The sequence below is a fragment of the Phyllobates terribilis genome, unplaced genomic scaffold, assembly GCF_046119375.1.
Source record: "Phyllobates terribilis strain yellow unplaced genomic scaffold, ASM4611937v1 Scaffold_56__1_contigs__length_8794411, whole genome shotgun sequence".
Classification (NCBI taxonomy): Eukaryota; Metazoa; Chordata; class Amphibia; order Anura; family Dendrobatidae; genus Phyllobates; species Phyllobates terribilis.
Window position 1 is genome coordinate 5,752,591 of NW_027362816.1, and position 18,235 is coordinate 5,770,825.

At 39.8% G+C, this 18,235-nt stretch overlaps 1 protein-coding gene across 1 annotated transcript; it reads right to left on the minus strand.

The window, feature by feature from the left end:
* Positions 1–4,697: 4,697 nt before the first annotated feature.
* LOC141192247 (uncharacterized) lies at positions 4,698–16,872 on the minus strand. Its single transcript, XM_073661742.1, has 7 exons — positions 16,771–16,872; positions 14,435–14,584; positions 14,126–14,305; positions 13,920–14,043; positions 13,739–13,836; positions 13,450–13,540; positions 4,698–8,219 (listed from the first exon to the last, which is right to left on the minus strand). Exons 2-7 carry the CDS (start codon positions 14,510–14,512, stop codon positions 6,958–6,960), a joined length of 1,833 nt encoding a protein of 610 aa, XP_073517843.1. The 5' UTR covers positions 14,513–14,584; positions 16,771–16,872; the 3' UTR covers positions 4,698–6,957.
* Between the last annotated feature and the right edge of the window lie 1,363 nt (positions 16,873–18,235).

Genomic DNA, 18,235 nt, shown 5'->3' on the forward strand with positions numbered 1-18,235 from the left:
AATCAGGAAAAATGATCAATTAGCAAAAAAGGACAATGTATGAGGCAGTGACTCACGCTGAGCGCACTACAACCAGAGGTGGCTGAAGCACACACTACAGCGTGAGCTGCACTCACACACAGAGACCTTGCAGACAGGTGTGAACAGTGCAGATGCAGAGCACTGTGCACTAGCGCTGCAAGACAAAAAAAAATTCTCTATCTACTCCTATATAGTGTGTTTGGAACCAATTTAGCTGAATACGGATGGAACCACCACACTAATAGGAGAAGTCAGGAAAAATGATCAATTAGCAAAAAAGGACAATGTATGAGGCAGTGACACACACTGAGTGCACTATAACCAGACGTGGCTGAAGCACACACTACAGCGTGAGCTGCACTCACACACACAGACCTTGCAGACAGCGGTGAACAGCACAGAGAACTGTGCACTAGCGCTGCAAGGCACAGCGATTTATAAAGTAGCTTGGGTAAAGCAGAATAGAGCAAATAGGTAGCTAAAACTGTCCCTCAGAACAACAGCATCCTATCCCTAACTGAATTCACAGCAGAGTGAGCTCAAAATGGCGGCGGAGGCTTTTATAGTGCATCATGACATCATTTCAGCAGCCAATCACAGCCATTAGTCAACATGCCTACATGCCTAACAGGATGTGCCCATACTTCTTAGGATCCTCATTGGCTGAATAAAATGAAACTGGCTCATTGCATTCCGGTATACGATATGCTAAAAGTATCGGAATTAAGTATCGGAATTCCGATACCGCGAATATCGGCCGATACCCGATATTTCAGTATCGGAATGCTCAACACTAGATAAGAAACCACTGGAACTTGATGAAAACTTGAACACAACACTGTTCATTTAGGATCATCGTCCTCTGTAATCCTGGTGGTCAGTGGTGTGAATGTATTGAATTGACACATCTATCATCACTGAGCATTCAGCAATTTTACCTTCTGATACTTCTGGATAGCGTCTGTTTCTTCTTGTAATTTTTGAGAATCTCTTTAGATTTATAAATATGGAAAGTCTTTATTAAGATAAAATTAATAATTGCAGTATTTTGATTGAAGTCTTCATTCCCTAATCTAATACCAAATCTGGCAATTTCCTAACCTATAATATCACAGCATACCATAGCAATCAGTAATATTCATCTAATTATTTTCAAAATATTAATATCAATGATGTTTGGAATAATAAAACAATAATAGAAAATAATTATTAATCAGGTTCTTCATGTGATAGAACATTTTTTCATATCATAGGTGTAATTACCTCCTTTTCCAACCCATAGGTGTCAGTGTGTTTTGATGTAACAATGTTTATATCTTTATTAACTAGAGATATTGATTAAACCAGTAATACCAAAGAATGTATACTCTTGAACCAAAATGAATAAATATATGAATGAATGAATGACTTGTATTTACTCAAAAAATTGAAATATTTTCTTTTAGTGGAACCATATCATTATATTTAATAAAGCAATATTCTTGTACTAGACATTACTTTATCAAATATTGATGGGCATGGAGAGGGGGTGAATATTCATGCTCTTTAACAGTGGGCACACGCGATCGCCCGGCCACAGCAGGAGCCGCGCTGCTGATACACTGTGTGCCGCTATTAAGGAGCATGAACTGCGACTACGCTGTGTGCCGGCTATTAAGGAGCTTTAAGTCACTGCTCCCCACGCACACAGTCCCGACGTGGGGAGCAGTGACTTCCGGCAGCTGATCTCTCCTTGTGAGCCGCGCATGACGTCACATGTTGAGATCAGTGCGGGCAGACAGGATGCAGCGCTGAAGGAAAGAGAAGAAAGGTGAGTAGGAGTGTTTATTTTTTATGTGAAGCCTGATGGGGATTAGGGGGACCATGCATACTAGGATAAGGATGAGGGGGCCATACATACCAGGATAGGGATTAGGGGTGCCATGCATACCAGGATAAGAATGAGGGGGCCATGCATACCAGGATAAGGATGAGGTGTGCCATGCATACCAGGATAGGGATGAGGGGTGCTATGCATACCAGGATAGGGATGAGGGGTGCCATGCATACCAGGATAGGGATGAGGGGTGCCATGCATACCAGGATAGGGATGAGGGGTGCCATGCATACCAGGATATGGATGTTGGGTGCCATGCATATCAAGATGGGGATGGGAGCCACGTATAATAGGAAGGGGGGGCATATCTACCAGGATGGGGGGGTATTATCAGAATTGGGGGACATTGCCCCTATTCCAGTGTCAGCAGCAGACCCACTCTCCCTTAACAGTGCATCGTGACCACATTTTTAGCTTACTTTTTTTTTTTTCTATTTTCCTTCTCTAAAACCTAGGTGTGTCTTATAGTCCGAAAACTACGGTAAGTTATGCAACTTCGCATGTAATACCCTTCTTAGTTATACCATTGTACCTTATTAATATTTCTTCTTTATTAAAATGTGTGAAAAATAAGTATTGATCAAAAGTGATTATATAAATCAGGATCAAAAACACATTTTCCCCCTTAATGCCCAAAAAATATTATTTTATAAAATAATTCACCAAAATTAAAAATAATTATTTTATAAATATTTTGCATACATTTCATATCAATGTGTAGCATATATTTGTCTGAAGATGTGTGTACTCATCTAGGTAACCATTAAAAAATATTAACCTTGAATACTATAAAATTATAATGTGGAAAATTATTCTAAATTATTCTAAATGTAAATTTCCTTTATAAATCATTTTGATGTGTGCTTGCACTTATCCACTATAAACTAAATCAAGAAATAATAATTACTAAAGATATATATATATATATATATATATATATATATATATATATATAATGTGGATAATACTTAATTATGTATCATAATATTCTCAGAATGAAATGTATTTCTATTACTTCACATAAAAACTTTTTTTTTGGGGGGGGGATTTTGCAGCTGCTCATGTACTCATCTGTCATTTCACTCTGTCCTAGATCTATTCAAACCATACATTCAACATGCAAAGGTATGAATACATATGTTTTTAACACAAAATTATTATATCCTAATTATCAATGAGCATTGTAAACTATTAAATTTAATATCTTAATATTTCTTTGAATATTCCCCACATACATATAACTATTTCCTTTACTTGCAAAGATAGAAATGTCTTGGAAATTCTCTCTACTCGGCTTACAAGCTTTAAGTTACACCAACAGAAAATAGGAATTCACATATAGTAAAAGGAAAGCCAGCTCACCCAATACTTATAATCTAGCTTGCACGGAACCAGGTGATTCCACACCAGAATATGCTAAAAAAAGGGATAGTTGTTCCAGAGTCTGGTAAAATAATTCTTTCTTTATTTTTCGTCCATTAAAAACTTGCAAAAATTACAAAGGTTGCATAGACAGGGAAGGGGAGCAAGACGCGTTTCGAACGCTCACTTGCGTTCTTTATCACTGCATAGCTACACAATGAACAGGATTTTCTAAAATAATAAAAATGTGCCAATGAAAACAGTTGGAACAAATCACATAATATAATTACCACATTAAGCAACAGTCGTGTATGTTATCAAGCCAAAATCACCAGGGTATGTGAACTTTTGATCAGGGTCATTTGGATGTTTTTGGTTGTCATTAAGATTTAAAAAGAGAAAACACAGTAGTTTGACAATAAATGGCTTCACCCAACCAATAACCATGAGTGGAGAAAAGGGTTTTTTTGTTATCATTCATATTCTCTGAAACAAGGCCAAGAAAGGAAAAATTCTGCCGGGGTATGTAAACTTTTGATCACAACTGTATATACAGGGTGGGCCATTTATATGGATACACCTAAATAAAATGGGAATGGTTGGTTATATCAACTTCCTGTTTGTGGCACATTAATATATGAGAGGAGGAAAACTGTTCCAGATGGGTGGTGACCATGGTGGCCATTTTGAAGTCGGCCATTTTGGATCCAACTTTATTTTTTTCAATTGGAAGAGGGTCATGTGACATCAAACTTATTGAGAATTTTATAAGAAAAACAATGGTGAGCTTGGTTTTAACATAAAACTTTATTCTTTCATGAGTTATTTACAAGTTTATGACCTCTTATAAAATGTGTTCAAAGTGCTGCCCATTGTGTTGGATTGTCAATGCAACCCTCTTCTCCCACTCTTGACACACTGATAGCAACACCCCAGAAGAAATGCAAGCACAGGCATCCAGTATCAGTTGTTTCAGATGCTGCACATCTCATATCTTCACAGCATAGACAATTGCCTTCAGATGACCCCAAAGATAAAAATCTAAGGGGGTCAGATCAGGAGACCTTGGTGGCCATTCAACTGGCCCATGATGACCAATCCACTTTCCAGGAAACTGTTCATGTAGGAATGCTTGGACCCGACACCCATAATGTGGTGGTGGCACCATCTTGGTGGAAAAACTCAGGGAACGTGCCATCTTCAGTGCATAAAGAAAGCAACACATCATCATGTAGCAATTTCAGATATCCAGTGCCATTGAGGTTTCCATTGATGAAGAATGGCCCCACTATCTTTGTACCCCATATACCACACCATACTATCATTTTTTGTGTTCCAACAGTCTTGGAGGGATCTATCCACTGTGGGTTAGTGTCAGACAAATAGCGGTGGTTTTGTTTGTTAACTTCAACATTCACAAAAAGTTTGCCTCATCACTGAATATAATGTTCTGTGTAAACTGAGGATGCTGTTCCAATTTTTGTTTTGCCCATTCTGCAAATTCAGTGCGTTGATCTGGGTCATCCTCGTTGAGATGCTGTAGCAGCTGGATTTTGCAAGGGTGCCATTTGTGAGTAGCTAATATCCGCTGAAGGGATGTTCACTGAACCTGTTTTACGAAATTTGGCAAGCAGTTTGGTAACTGTAGCATGGGAGATGGGTGGTCTCATAGGGTGTCTTGCATTGAATCTGCTGCAATGACCTGAGTACTGCGCGTTCACCAGACATCAACACAATTTCTATCCACTCCTCAAGTGTTAACCTCTGTGACATATCAATGGCTGTAAACAAAGAGAAACTTGTAAAAAACTCATGAAAGAATAGAGTTACGTTAAAACCAAGCACACCATTGTTTTTCTTATGAAATTGTCAATAAGTTTGATGTGTCACATGACCCTCTTCCCATGGAAAAAATAAAGTTGGATCCAAAATGGCAGACTTCAAAATGGCCACCATGGTCACCACCCATCTGGAAAAGTTTTCCCCCTCCCATATATTAATATGCCACAAACCGGAAGCTAATATCACCAACCATTCCCATTTTATTTAGGTGTATCCATATAAATGGCCCACCCTGTACAGACATGGATTTTGGCATGATTTTTTATAATTTTAACAAATTTTTCCTAACTTTAATTTGGAATTTGGCCTGTGTAGCTTTTAAGTTTTCTTCTAGTTTTAATGGTCTTTGTACATAAGCTCCTGCTACATCACTTGAGTCAATTATCATGTCTCCTCCTACATCACTTAATATGTCAGTTTCTCTTTTGTCCGTTCCCATGTCAGTCTCTTTGTCACCAGACGGTCACCTTCAGTAGCTGTTATCCTGTTCAATTTCCACATTACAGTCAGAATCAGTAACATCATTAGTATCCTTTACACTATTACACAGTCATGCTTTGACTTTTCTGACACAAGTTTGTGAAATGTCAACCAATTGTAAAATATTTTTCAACTTCTCTTTGTCTCTATAAAAGGACACCAGCTTAGAATCTAATTTTAAATTCTCCATTTCACATTCTGCACATAAGCTAAGCCACAAAACGTCTAAGTCAGTCTCGTCAGTAGCCTTTAATTTTAGTTTACTTTGCTTAGAAAAGAAGAAATAATATCCATATTTTTCCTTAACTTCAGATTTCTCAGATTCTCCTTTACACTGGGGTTTGGTCATCAGTGTACTTCTGATCCTTGTAGTACTTCTGGTGCCTGTCAATCCATCTGGAGAATATATCAGTCCTCAATCATCTGTAGGTTCTTTCTGATTCTTGTGACAAAGTTAGTGGATTTCCCGACACTTGGACAACAGGTGTTCAGCAAAAGCTTTCCTCCTCTCCCCCACCTTGTTCAAGGAGAAGGAAGCCACTTGAAAGCACAAAAAAACTCAGGACTGGGGGCTCGCCAAAATGTTAAATATAATTATTTTTGTATATTTATATATAGATAGGACTGTTTATCAGATGCGATTGTTCAAAGAATATATTATTTATTCTTGGGTTGTCCATTAAAAAGAATAATTCCAGCAGTTACATAAAATAGGTGAAATAGTTACAAAGTGATTTTCCATTTGTCCATAATTAGCCTATTAGTTGAAATTCACCTATCTTTTCCTGGGATCCTGAATGGTAGGTTGCGTCTGTCTGTGTCCAGCACGTGTGTCAGGGCCTACATGTCAGCTGTCTCTTCAGCTCTTAGATCCTAGGACTGAGCCATGTAATGTAGAATGGAAAAGAGACCCCGAGACCCCCACCCTGTGTGGGTTATATTGGCCCCTCACAGCACCTGTTGTTCTGCTTATGGCACTAACTTACACTGAGCTAAAAAGACACGAATAGCCTGAATGTCTTGTCAGCAAAACCTAGCTCGAGGCTGATCTATATAGAATTCAGATTAAAAAATGAATATCCATAATTCATATTTAACAGTAATATAGCACACCTATAAGTGTATAGGATTATAATGTTTATTACAATATTATGGTTATATAAGAAATTTCAAGAATGTGGAATGTTAATTGTAAGATATAGTGACTGCAAGTTATCAGACGGTAATGGGCAAGCTGAAAGGATATATAGGAGAGATGCATGTATGTCATCCTATGGTATGTTATTTTATTACTGTATGTACTGGTTTCTTGGTTTGTAAAAAAAAAACCTAATAAAAAAATATCTATAAAAATGTATTGGATTAAAAAAAAAAGATTAGGAAAAAGGCTTCTCCCCTGTGTGAGTTCTCATGTGTCTATCCAAAGCTGATTTCTGGTTAAAACTTTTCCCACATTCAGAACATGAAAAAGGCTTCTCCCCTGTGTGAGTTCTCTGGTGATTAACCAAAGCTGATTTCTGGTTAAAACCTTTCCCACATTCTAAACATGAAAAAGGCTTCTCCCCTGTGTGAGTTCTCTTGTGATTAACCAAAGCTGATTTATGGTTAAAACATTTCCCACATTCTGAACACGAAAAAGGCTTCTCCCCTGTGTGGGTTCTCTGGTGCTTAATCAAAGCTGATTTCTGGTTAAAACATTTGCCACATTCTGAACATGAAAAAGGCTTCTCTCCTGTGTGAGTTCTCTGGTGACTAACCAAAGTGGATTTCTGGTTAAAACATTTCCCACATTCTGAACATGAAAAAGGCTTCTCCCCTGTGTGGGTTCTCTGGTGCTTAATCAAATCTGATTTCTGGTTAAAACATTTGCCACATTCTGAACATGAAAAAGGCTTCTCCCCCGTGTGAGTTCTCTTGTGGATATTAAGAAGTGATTTCTGGTTGAAATATTTCCCACATTCTGAACAGGAAAAAGGCTTCTCCTTACTGTGAGTTCTCTGGTGTCTAACAAAAACTGATTTCCAGTTAAAACATTTCCCACATTCCGAACATGAAAAAGGCTTCTCCCCCGTGTGAGTTCTCTTGTGGATATTAAGAAGTGATTTCCGGTTAAAATATTTCCCACATTCTGAACATGAAAAAGGCTTCTCCCCCGTGTGAGTTCTCTTGTGGATATTAAGAAGTGATTTCCGGTTAAAACATTTCCCACATTCTGAACATGAAAAAGGCTGCTCCGCTGTGTGAGTTCGCTGGTGCGCAACAAAAACTGATTTCTGGTTAAAACTTCGGCCACATTTGGAACAAAACAATCTATTATCCGCTGTGTGTATTTTTTGATGTTTAAGAATAGACTTTTCGAGGGTAAAACTATTTTCATTTTCTGAAAGTGAAAATGACCTCTTTCCTTTAGGAGCAGTTCGTTTTTTAATGCTTATTTTTTTATTTTGATTTTTTTCTTTCATAGTCGGTAATGAATCAGAAGACAGGACCTGTTCCATAGGCTTAGATGATAGATCTTTGCTTTGAAGGGAAGATGGGATATCTGGAGAAATGGCATTCACTTCAATTGTATCCTGTGGGATCTCAAGATCATCCGATTTAAAAATCTCCTGTCTCTCTGATCTCCAGGTACAGTCATCTGCCAAGAAAAAAAACAATTAATAATTTTAAATGAAATATCCTTGAGTTTACATTTTTCAAAACATTTCTACTTAAATGTCTGTAGAAATGGCAAGTTATTGACAGAATGACAGTGAAAAGTGAAAACCTCATAGAATGAACCAGTAGAGCGTAGTGTTCAACTGTTTGTTCATTCTGTCTCCAAAATATGGAATAAGAAGCCATCAAAAAATGTTATGTAGGCAAAAATAATACCAATAAAAACTTCTACTCATCCATAAACCAATGCAGCAAAATCCGGTCTCCCAAAGTCAAATCTCCCCCTTCCTTCTGAGCCTTGAAGTGTGCCTAAACAATATTTAGCAACCATGTATTTGGCATTACTATAGTGAGAAGAACCCACTTAATTTACGGTGTGTGTCTCCTAGAGCACAATCTGGGAACCAGTAAAATGGCAAATGTGTAATTTTCACCCTCCAACATCCACTGTGTGCTAATTTCTGGAAAGTGATTGTGGAGTCAAAATATTCACTTCTCCTATAGATTAATTCACTGAGGGTTATAATTTTCAAAATGAAGCTACTTTATGGTGATTTCTACTGCTCTGGTTTTCTGTCATTTTATTATATTAAGGCTTCTGTAAATGGTGTGTCCCATCTCCTCTGGGGATAAGCAAGGCAGTCCCTGGGATCTGGAAAATGGATTATATAGCACCAAGCCTGTTAGTGGTGGCCATCTTTTGAGCTGTCAGGTGACCATGAACAGTGCCCCCAATACATTGTGTCTGCAAACTATTCCAGCAAGATCTGCAATACAATAGCTAAATGTCGCTCCTTCCCTTCTTAACCTGCCATGTGCCCAGACAGTAGTGTACAGCTGTATATAGGGTATTGTCAAATTCAAGAGAAGTTGGAACATAATTTGTAAGGTCCATTTGTTTCCTATTATCCTTTGTGAAGAATTCCAAAGTTATCACCACATAAAGTGACACACGTCAGATTTGAAAATGGAGCCTGATTAGGAACACAAAACTGGCTGCAGGAAGGGGTTAAATCAGAGGATCACTGAAGTCAAAAACTGTGACTATAGACAATAACACATCTACTGAAATGATCAAACTCAATAGTCTCCATCAGTTAAAAACGAGTAACTAGTGGTGAAACCTCTCTGGGGTAATTGGAGTATGGGGCTCGGTGGCTCTTCGTAATCTAAACTATGATAAGGGACAATATATTTTCTGTCAGAGGAGTTTCAAGAAGAAATATTAGACATTTAAAGAGAACTTTTTATAATAGTGCAGAGCTGAGGTGTCTTAAATTTAGACCTCGGGCATTGGGAAGACATAATGGAGACCTTCTTTTAAAGACAACGAGGGAGTTACAGAGTCACATAAGTGAGTCAGGCCGATTCCACCACACTCAAACTATCATACAAAATGAACCTGTAAAAAAAGACAGAATAAAAGATATGTTACATCCCCAACAACAATATATGTATCAGGGGAGAACTACAACACTAAACCGGAATTGCAGTCGTTTATGGTGGACCATTGGAGCTACTATGAGTCCTGATGAGAAGAGTAGAGAAAGTATTAGTGCTCCTGTCAGGCAAAATGTATTTTTGGTCATAGTTTTAAAAAATGAGAGCTGTCTCAAATCTCCACCCCCCTGTCCATTTGTAAGAGTTTTACATAGAACTCACTGTTGCTTTTCCCCCAAACCTCAGGAATTTTTATGAGCGTCATAAAGCCTCAGCCCAGAGCAAGCACTGGTATACCCTGGATTTTTCCCTCCAATCCTATTGTTTAGCTGCACAAACGTTTAATGTCGATTTTAATAATGCACATGACTGTCAGAAACACAGGGACCACATTTTTGAGATGGTCATCTTTTTCCAATTGTGATGGTGTGGTTTTCGTGACGAGGAGACCACCGGAAGCCCGGGAAATGGGTTCTGAGCATCATAGAGATTTCATATTTGATATCCGTCTTCATGAATAGTGGTGACGGCAAACATGATGTCTCCATCTTGGATGTGGGACCCCCCCCCCACACCAAGATATGAAATCTGAAGGAGTTTTAGGTCTTCTGCAGCTGGGTGGGGTCACAAAGCCGAGTCCCCGTGTGAGGTAAGCACCATGGGTGTCTCCTAATGTTTTGGCCCCTTTGCTAAAAACCAGAACGGCCATTTTTTAAGTCATTCTTGCCCCGGGACGTCAGACGCATGCACACCACGCTGCGTGGAAGAATCAAATCTAATTTCCGGGGAGCCGTCCCCCCCACAGAATCTGAGACCATCACAACGTGGCACAGGTTTTGCTATTACTTATCCCTTTTATTTTAATAACTGTTTATTCATATATGTACATTGTCTCTTTTATAATATCTTGTATATCTTTTGTAAACACTGCCCACTTTCGGGAGTAAATCATTATTATTTACCAGCTTCGTTCTTCTTGTCCTATGTTGAGCAAACACGTTCCTCACCCGCTAATTCACATTACCTAATGGGTACCCAATCCACCTGTTAAGCGATTGGTGGTGGCAGTATACCAGTATTTATGTGATATTGTGGGTTGAGGGTGGCTGGTCAGAGGTATATATACAGTGCTGGCCAAAAGTATTGGCACCCCTGCAATTCTGTCAGATAATACTCAGTTTCTTCCTGAAAATTATTGCAATCTCAAATTCTTTGGTATTATTCCCTTCATTTAATTTGCTTGCAAGGAAAAAACACAAAAAAGAATGAAGCAAAAATCAAATCATTGATCATTTCACACAAAACTCCAAAAAAGGGCCGGACAAAAGTATTGGCACCCTCAGCCTAATACTTGGTTGCACAACCTTTAGACAAAATAACTGCGAACAACCGCTTCCGGTAACCATCAATGAGTTTCTTACAATGCTCTGCTGGAATTGTAGACCATTCTTCTTTGGCAAACTGCTCCAGGTCCCTGATATTTGAAGGGTGCCTTCTCCAAACTGCCATTTTGAGATCTCTCCACAGGTGTTCTATGGGATTCAGGTCTGGACTCATTGCTGGCCACCTTAGAAGTCTCCAGTGCTTTCTCTAAAACCATTTTATAGTGCTTTTGGAAGTGTGTTTTGGGTCATTGTCCAGCTGGAAGACCCATGACCTCTGAGGGAGACCCAGCTTTCTCACACTGGGCCCTACATTATGCTGCAAAATTTGTTGGTAGTCTTCAGACTTCATAATGCCATGCACACGGTCAAGCAGTCCAGTGGCAGAGGCAGCAAAGCAACCCCAAAACATCAGGGAACCTCGGCCATGTTTGACTGTAGGGACAGTGTTCTTTTCTTTGAATGCCTCTTTTTTTTTCCTGTACACTCTATGTTGATGCTTTTTCCCAAAATGCTCTACTTTTGTCTCATCTGACCAGAGAACATTCTTCCAAAACGTTTTAGGCTTTCTCAGGTAAGTTTTGGCAAACTCCAGCCTGGCTTTTTTATGTCTCGGGGTAAGAAGTGGGGTCTTCCTGGGTTTCCTACCATACAGTCCCTTTTCATTCAGACGCCAACGGATAGTACGGGTTGACACTGTTGTACCCTTGGACTGCAGGGCAGTTTGAACTTGTTTGGATGTTAGTCGAGGTTCTTTATCCACCATCCGCACAATCTTGCGTTGAAATCTCTCGTCAATTTTTCTTTTCCGTCCTCATCTAGGGAGGTTAGCCACAGTACCATGGGCTTTAAACTTCTTGATGACACTGCGCACGGAAGACACAGGAACATTCAGGTCTCTGGAGATGGACTTGTAGCCTTGAGATTGCTCATGCTTCCTCACAATGTGGTTTCTCAAGTCCTCAGACAGTTCTTTGGTCTTCTTTCTTTTCTCCATGCTCAATGTGGTACACACAAGGACACAGGACAGAGGTTGAGTCAACTTTAATCCATGTTAACTGGCTGCAAGTGTGATTTAGTTATTGCCAACACCTGTTAGGTGCCACAGGTAAGTTACAGGTGCTGTTAATTACACGAATTATAGAAGCATCACATGATTTTTCAAATGGTGCCAATACTTTTGTCCACCCCGTTTTTTAGGTTTGGTGTGGAATTATATCCAATTTGGCTTTAGGACAAGTCTTTTTGTGTTTTTTTCATTGAAGACAAATTAAATGAAGAGAATAATACCAAAGAATTTTTGATTGCAATCATTTTCAGGAAGAAACTGAGTATTATCTGACAGAATTGTAGCGGTGCCAATACTTTTGGCCAGCACTGTACGTTCCTGGAAGGAACTGGTGGTATATATACGTCCTGTCACATCACGTGCCCCAATAGTCGACATAAATTAGAGCAGCTGCGCCCGTGCTTATCCTCGGTCAATACCATGTTTGACCAGCAGGATAAGGGGGCGCCAGAGAGCTGCAAGGTCTGACCAATTGGTGTTTTCGTGACAGCTCCCCATTTCAGGAGAGATTGTGCAGTAATCTGAATTCCTTAGGATCGAAAACATAATGGAATTTATGACGTGGAGTGACTCCATGAAACCAGGGCTGGAGCCAACACATCTCCTGCAGGCGTGAATAAATGTATATTACAGCCATCAGCCACGCACAGCTTAGAGATATATCATGGCACAGGTGTAATGTTTTCTGTATAGTTTATCACAATCCTGTTTGAAGTTAGTTGGTTTAAAAAGAAATTGAAAAGTCAGGATAAAGGGAAACTCTGCTGTTATTGTACAGAAATTCACACTTGGCCTCACTGCACATTTAATGTTGTCAATAATAAAAGTGAAGTTTGGCCAGAAAGACTGGACCTGGTCTTGTAGGGACCATATGAGCACATTCAGCAGCACAGAAGGGAGAGAAGGTAGATTCATCCAATAAGATATCAGGGATCTAGGAAGCCAACACCATCATTACCCTCCGCTTTCTCTTACAGACCCATCATAATGTTTTTCTTCAAGTGATTTTCTAACTTGTCAGCACATTCTACGTACGCTGTCATTTGGCTTTACAGTTTACAGATCTGGGCAGGTAACGGACAGCGTCTCCTAATCCCAGGGGGTAGGTGGATCCTCCAGGTTGTAAGTTCTCTAGAAAAGGGCTTTCCCAATTCACAAAGTAATTTGAATATTTTCGGATGGAGGAGAATGTTGTGATCGAGCGGCAAAATGGTGATCACACGATTGTGATACGACCGGACTGCACTACCAATAAAGCAGCCACAGCTGGTGACTGAGAAGAATCTGTGACTTCTCTGCATTTAGTGGTTACTACTCACCTGGGTAGTCATATGTAGGAATCTCCTCTTTACACCGCTCATCACCCCTCACATATGTCTCTGTAGTATTAATATGGGTCAGATCTTCACCCTGAAACAAATATTGTAAAAGTCACAGACAGATAAAGAAGTCACATCTATGATCAGCTTTAATCCTGCCATCTCCACCATTCTCATTTCACAAGTATAAAACATATAATACTGGTGGATAAAACAAAATTGAGCACAAGACCCTCACAGCCGTCTACACATCATAGGTGAGATCTCATGACACCTTCTCTTCATCTACCTGATGATCCTGAGGAACACTGGGATCTTCTTGTTTACAGTCTTGTGAAAGAAGAGGACGGGGACATCTCTCTGGTGTTGTTCTCTTACTGGATAGGTCTGGAGGAAACACATACAGGGACTGAATTCATCCTTTACATACAGATAATTATAGGCCATGTGTATTTAGTCCTGTCTATTACCTGGTGATGTGAGGGGCTGGGGAACCTCCATCATGACGTTCTTGTACAGATCTTTGTGTCCTTCTAAATACTCCCACTCCTCCATGGAGAAATAGACGGTGACGTCCTGACATCTTATAGGAACCTGACACATACAATGATACAGTCATCCCCTGATCTCTTCATAGCATTACTGTATAATGTCCCAGCATTCCCAGCAGTGTCACCTCTCCAGTCAGCAGCTCAATCATCTTGTAGGTGAGGTCTAGGATCTTCTGGTCATTGATGTCCTCATGTATCAGGGTGTAAGGTGGAGGCCCCGTGATTGGGCTCAGGGGTCTTCTCCATCCCTCAGACACAGGGTCCTGACAGCGCTCACTAGAGGTCTTCTTCACTACTATGTAATCCTGGTAATGGAGAAACTCATTAATAAATCTCACTACAGACATTTCCAGAGGCCTCACCTATCCAGTTCTGTCCATCTGTTATTCCCATAGATAAGAATGATGTAATGTGACATCATCAGAATCTCTCACCTCTCCAGTAAGCTGGAAGAGGATCTCCAGGGTGAGGTGTAATATCCTCTCCGCCATCTTGTCTCTGTCCATATCCATCTTTGATGGGTAAATCAAGAAAATTCTCTTATCTAGAAGATCTTCTCTGAGAGGATCTGATATTGTAGAAACCTGAATAAGAAGATGAGACTATGTAACATCATAAAAATCCTGTGTAATAATACAATTACTGGAGATAATAAGGGAAACATATGAGGAGATTTATTATTTTACAGTATTTCGTTTTCTTCTTCACATCTACTAATAAAACCTATATATTTTATGCCACAGAAAACAAGCATTTTCTTCCTCTCCAGTTGAATGCGTTTCTCATAGACTCATCTTCCATAACACTAATTGTCGTCTCATTTACCGACACTGGAATTGGCATTATCAATACTGCAGGAGATATTCATTACACGTGACATGAGAAATAACTACTTCATGATGAGGATGACATATTCATTTCTACTACAGCTCTAGAAACATTTTTGGCCAGAGTCCGTCACTTACTACATCACCACCACCCGTCTATATGAATGTTTCCCGTCTTCCCCGGGCTCTACCATGTTAGATCTCATGACTGATTCACACACAGAAGTTTGAGGCTTTTATAAAAGCTTTTTTGTTTGCACAAACACCGCAGATAGAAATGATTTGATACCAAAGTCTCCATATACAGTTTTTTATGGGGTTTATTTCTGGCCTCAGGCTTTCCTATATTACAAAAAATACACCAGAAAAAAATCAGATATTAAAATGTTTCAAAAGAAAACTGGCACCAACAATTCTTGTAAAAAGAAAGAAACTTGCAAAACGTATTAGGCCCATTGTTATTTCTTAAGAGGTTAAACATTTGTTTTTTAAAAAAAAATAACTCTTTAGGGCACCAGAACATAGATGTACACTGCAGGGATGGCACAGGTGCGGCTGCAACAGAAATCTTGGCAGTTTAACCACTTGCTGCTGTCAAAAGGAAACATGGCATCTAAGAAGGTTTGACAATGTTCGGCTCAATTCCCCTCCTCACCCAAGTACTTGATAGTAATAAGTTACCTTTTAACACCCCCAAACACATTAGACTAAAGTTTCATTAAAGCACTGATTTCAGTGGGGTTTAGTCGACTATACAATGTATTCGGGGCCTACCGGCAGATGATGTCAGGGCAGGGAAGGATCTGGCATCCTGAATTTCAGAGGCTATTCCATTTGTTCTTCCTGTAGATAATCCTCCGCTAGAAGAGTCTGGAGGCGACTCTCTCATACAGACCACAGGAAAGCTGGAACATTTGTGTGTACGGTAGAGTTGGGAGAGATAGCCGGCTGCCAAATGACCATTTAGGCAACACTTATCTCTTGTGTATGGGGCTGTTAGTATTACACTGACAGGCAGTGATAATACACAGCACTACAGTAGTACAGTGCATCACCGGAGCAATCAGAGGTTTGTATGTTGTATGATCGCACTAATCAGTGTTGTTTAAAAAAAAGTTTAAAGTGAAAAAAATATTACAGTTTTATCAACAAGAAATATCAGTCACTATAGTGAAAACAGATTCACTGCGCAATGTTAGGTAAGTCACGTCCATAGCAACAATAGCTATAATTTGGCCCCCGAACCTCAAAAGGAAAAAAAAATATATATAGAGAACTCATATCTCCCGACTCTGCAAGCCTGGACCAGATGATGTGGAGATGAACGAGGAAGAACAATGTCCAAGGGTACGTGCCCACAATCAGGAATACCAGCGTTTTGGATGCAGCTCACCTGCGCTGCGTATAAAACGCTACATTCCACATTACAAGCACAGTGGAAGGGATTTATAGAAATCCCATGCCCACTGTGCTTCTATTTGACGTTGCGTAAACTCACCAGAGGTGCGGTTTTACGAGCCACAGCATGTTAATTTCTGTTGTTAAGACACTAGTCTCCGCAAACAGAAATTTCCACATAGAATGTATTAGATATGGTAAATCCGCATTGTTCAATGAACACATGCAGATTTAACTGCGTGATTGAATGCAGCGTATGAATGCATAATGCAGAAGAAGCAGTCCGGAACTTTCTGGTTACATGTAGCAGTACATAACTTTTGTTACAAGCCACAACAGTCCAGCAAACCATTATGAGAAGGCTCATCATCCCCTGTGTCACTACGGCCCCTGAGAGCTACTCTAAGCTCCCAGTTGATTTGTGAGGACCTCACTGGCTGAGGTCCATCGGTACAACTTCTCAGTAGTACTCTCTATGTCCATTCGATGACTGGCTTCCTCAGGGGGCTGGGGTTATAATGCAATAAAAAAATGGAGTCACTTACCTTTTAAAGCCTTTGCTTTAGCACCATAGGTCCAATAGGTACCAATAAATTGGCCACTTCTATGTCCAAAATCTTAATTGCTTCTTGCTCTTTCTTCCTGCAGTCATAGTGGAGATAATATGGCGAAATTTTAAATTGATATACCACTTTTAAAGATAAATCATGTTTTAATGCTTTTAACCCCTTAATAACATCTGACGTACTAATACGCGTCTGTGCCCTGGGACTTAAGAGCCAGACCCGTATTAGTACGTCATGGGGATCGCGCGCGCACACAGGCTGTGTGGGCGCGATCGCCGCCGGGTGTCAGCTGATTGTCACAGCTGACACCCGGTACTATGTGCAGGGAGCGGTCCTGCACCGCTCCCAGCACATTAACCCCTGCGATGCTGCGATCGAAGTCGATCGCGGCATTGCGGGGGCAAGGGGAGGTGATCGGCGATACTCACCTCCTCTTCCGGCTTCCAGCGCAGTCTGCAAAGGATTCCCGGGTGTTGCCATAACGACCCGATGTCGTCATGACAACATCCGGGTCACCAGAGAGCAGGAAGATTGCTTGGGCATGCGCAGTGCATCTCCAAGCAATCTTCACACTGTGCACTTCTGACAGCCTTCATGGCATAGGGATGGTGCTTCATTCCTGTGCCATGCAGGCGATCAGAAAAAAAAAAGTGAAAGTCCCAGAGTGGGACAAAGTAATAAAGTGTATAAACTGTGTGAAAGTGGAAAAAAAAAAAAAATGTGCAAAAATATTATAAAAAAATAAAAAAAATAATACACCAAAAATAAAAATATAATGTACCCATCAATAAATATTATTATAAAAAAAAACAAAAAAAAACAATAAAAGTACACATATTTGGTATCGCCGCGTCCGGAACAACCTGACCTATAAAGCTGTCCCACTAGTTAACCCCTTCAGTGAACACGGTAAAAAAAAAAAAAACGAAGCAAAAAACAATGCTTTATCACCATACCGCCAAACAAAAAGTGGAATAACACGCGATCAAAAAGACGCATATAAATAAAAATGATACCGCTGAAAACGTCATCTCGTCCCGCAAAAAACAAGCCGCCATACAGCTCCATCAGCCGAAAAATAAAAAAGTTATAGCTCTGAGAATAAAGCTATGCTAAAAAATATTTTTTTCTATAAAATAGCTTTTATTGTGTACAAGCGCCAAAACATAGAAAAATGATACAAATGTGGTACCGCTGTAAACGTACTGACCCGAAGAATAAAGCTACCTCATCAATTTTACCACACGCGGAACAGAATAAAAAAAAAAAAAATTCCTGAATTGTTGGTTTTTGTTTATTCTGCCTCCCAAAAATCGGAATAGAAAGCGATCAAAAAATGTCACGTGCCTGAAAATGGCACCAATAACAACGTCAAGTCATCCCGCAAAAAACGAGCCGTCACATGACTGTCTGCCAAAATCTGTAAAAATTATAGCTCTCAAAA

Bases quoted from the DNA above. Each gene is read 5' to 3' on its own strand.
- LOC141192247 (XM_073661742.1), bottom strand. From the start codon at position 14,512: ATGGATATGGACAGAGACAAGATGGCGGAGAGGATATTACACCTCACC. The intron at 13,837-13,919 runs GTAATAGACAGG...TGTTTCCTCCAG, and splicing joins CCAGCCCCTCACATCACCAG to ACCTATCCAGTAAGAGAACA. The intron at 13,541-13,738 runs GTAGATGAAGAG...TATTTGTTTCAG, and splicing joins GTGTTCCTCAGGATCATCAG to GGTGAAGATCTGACCCATAT.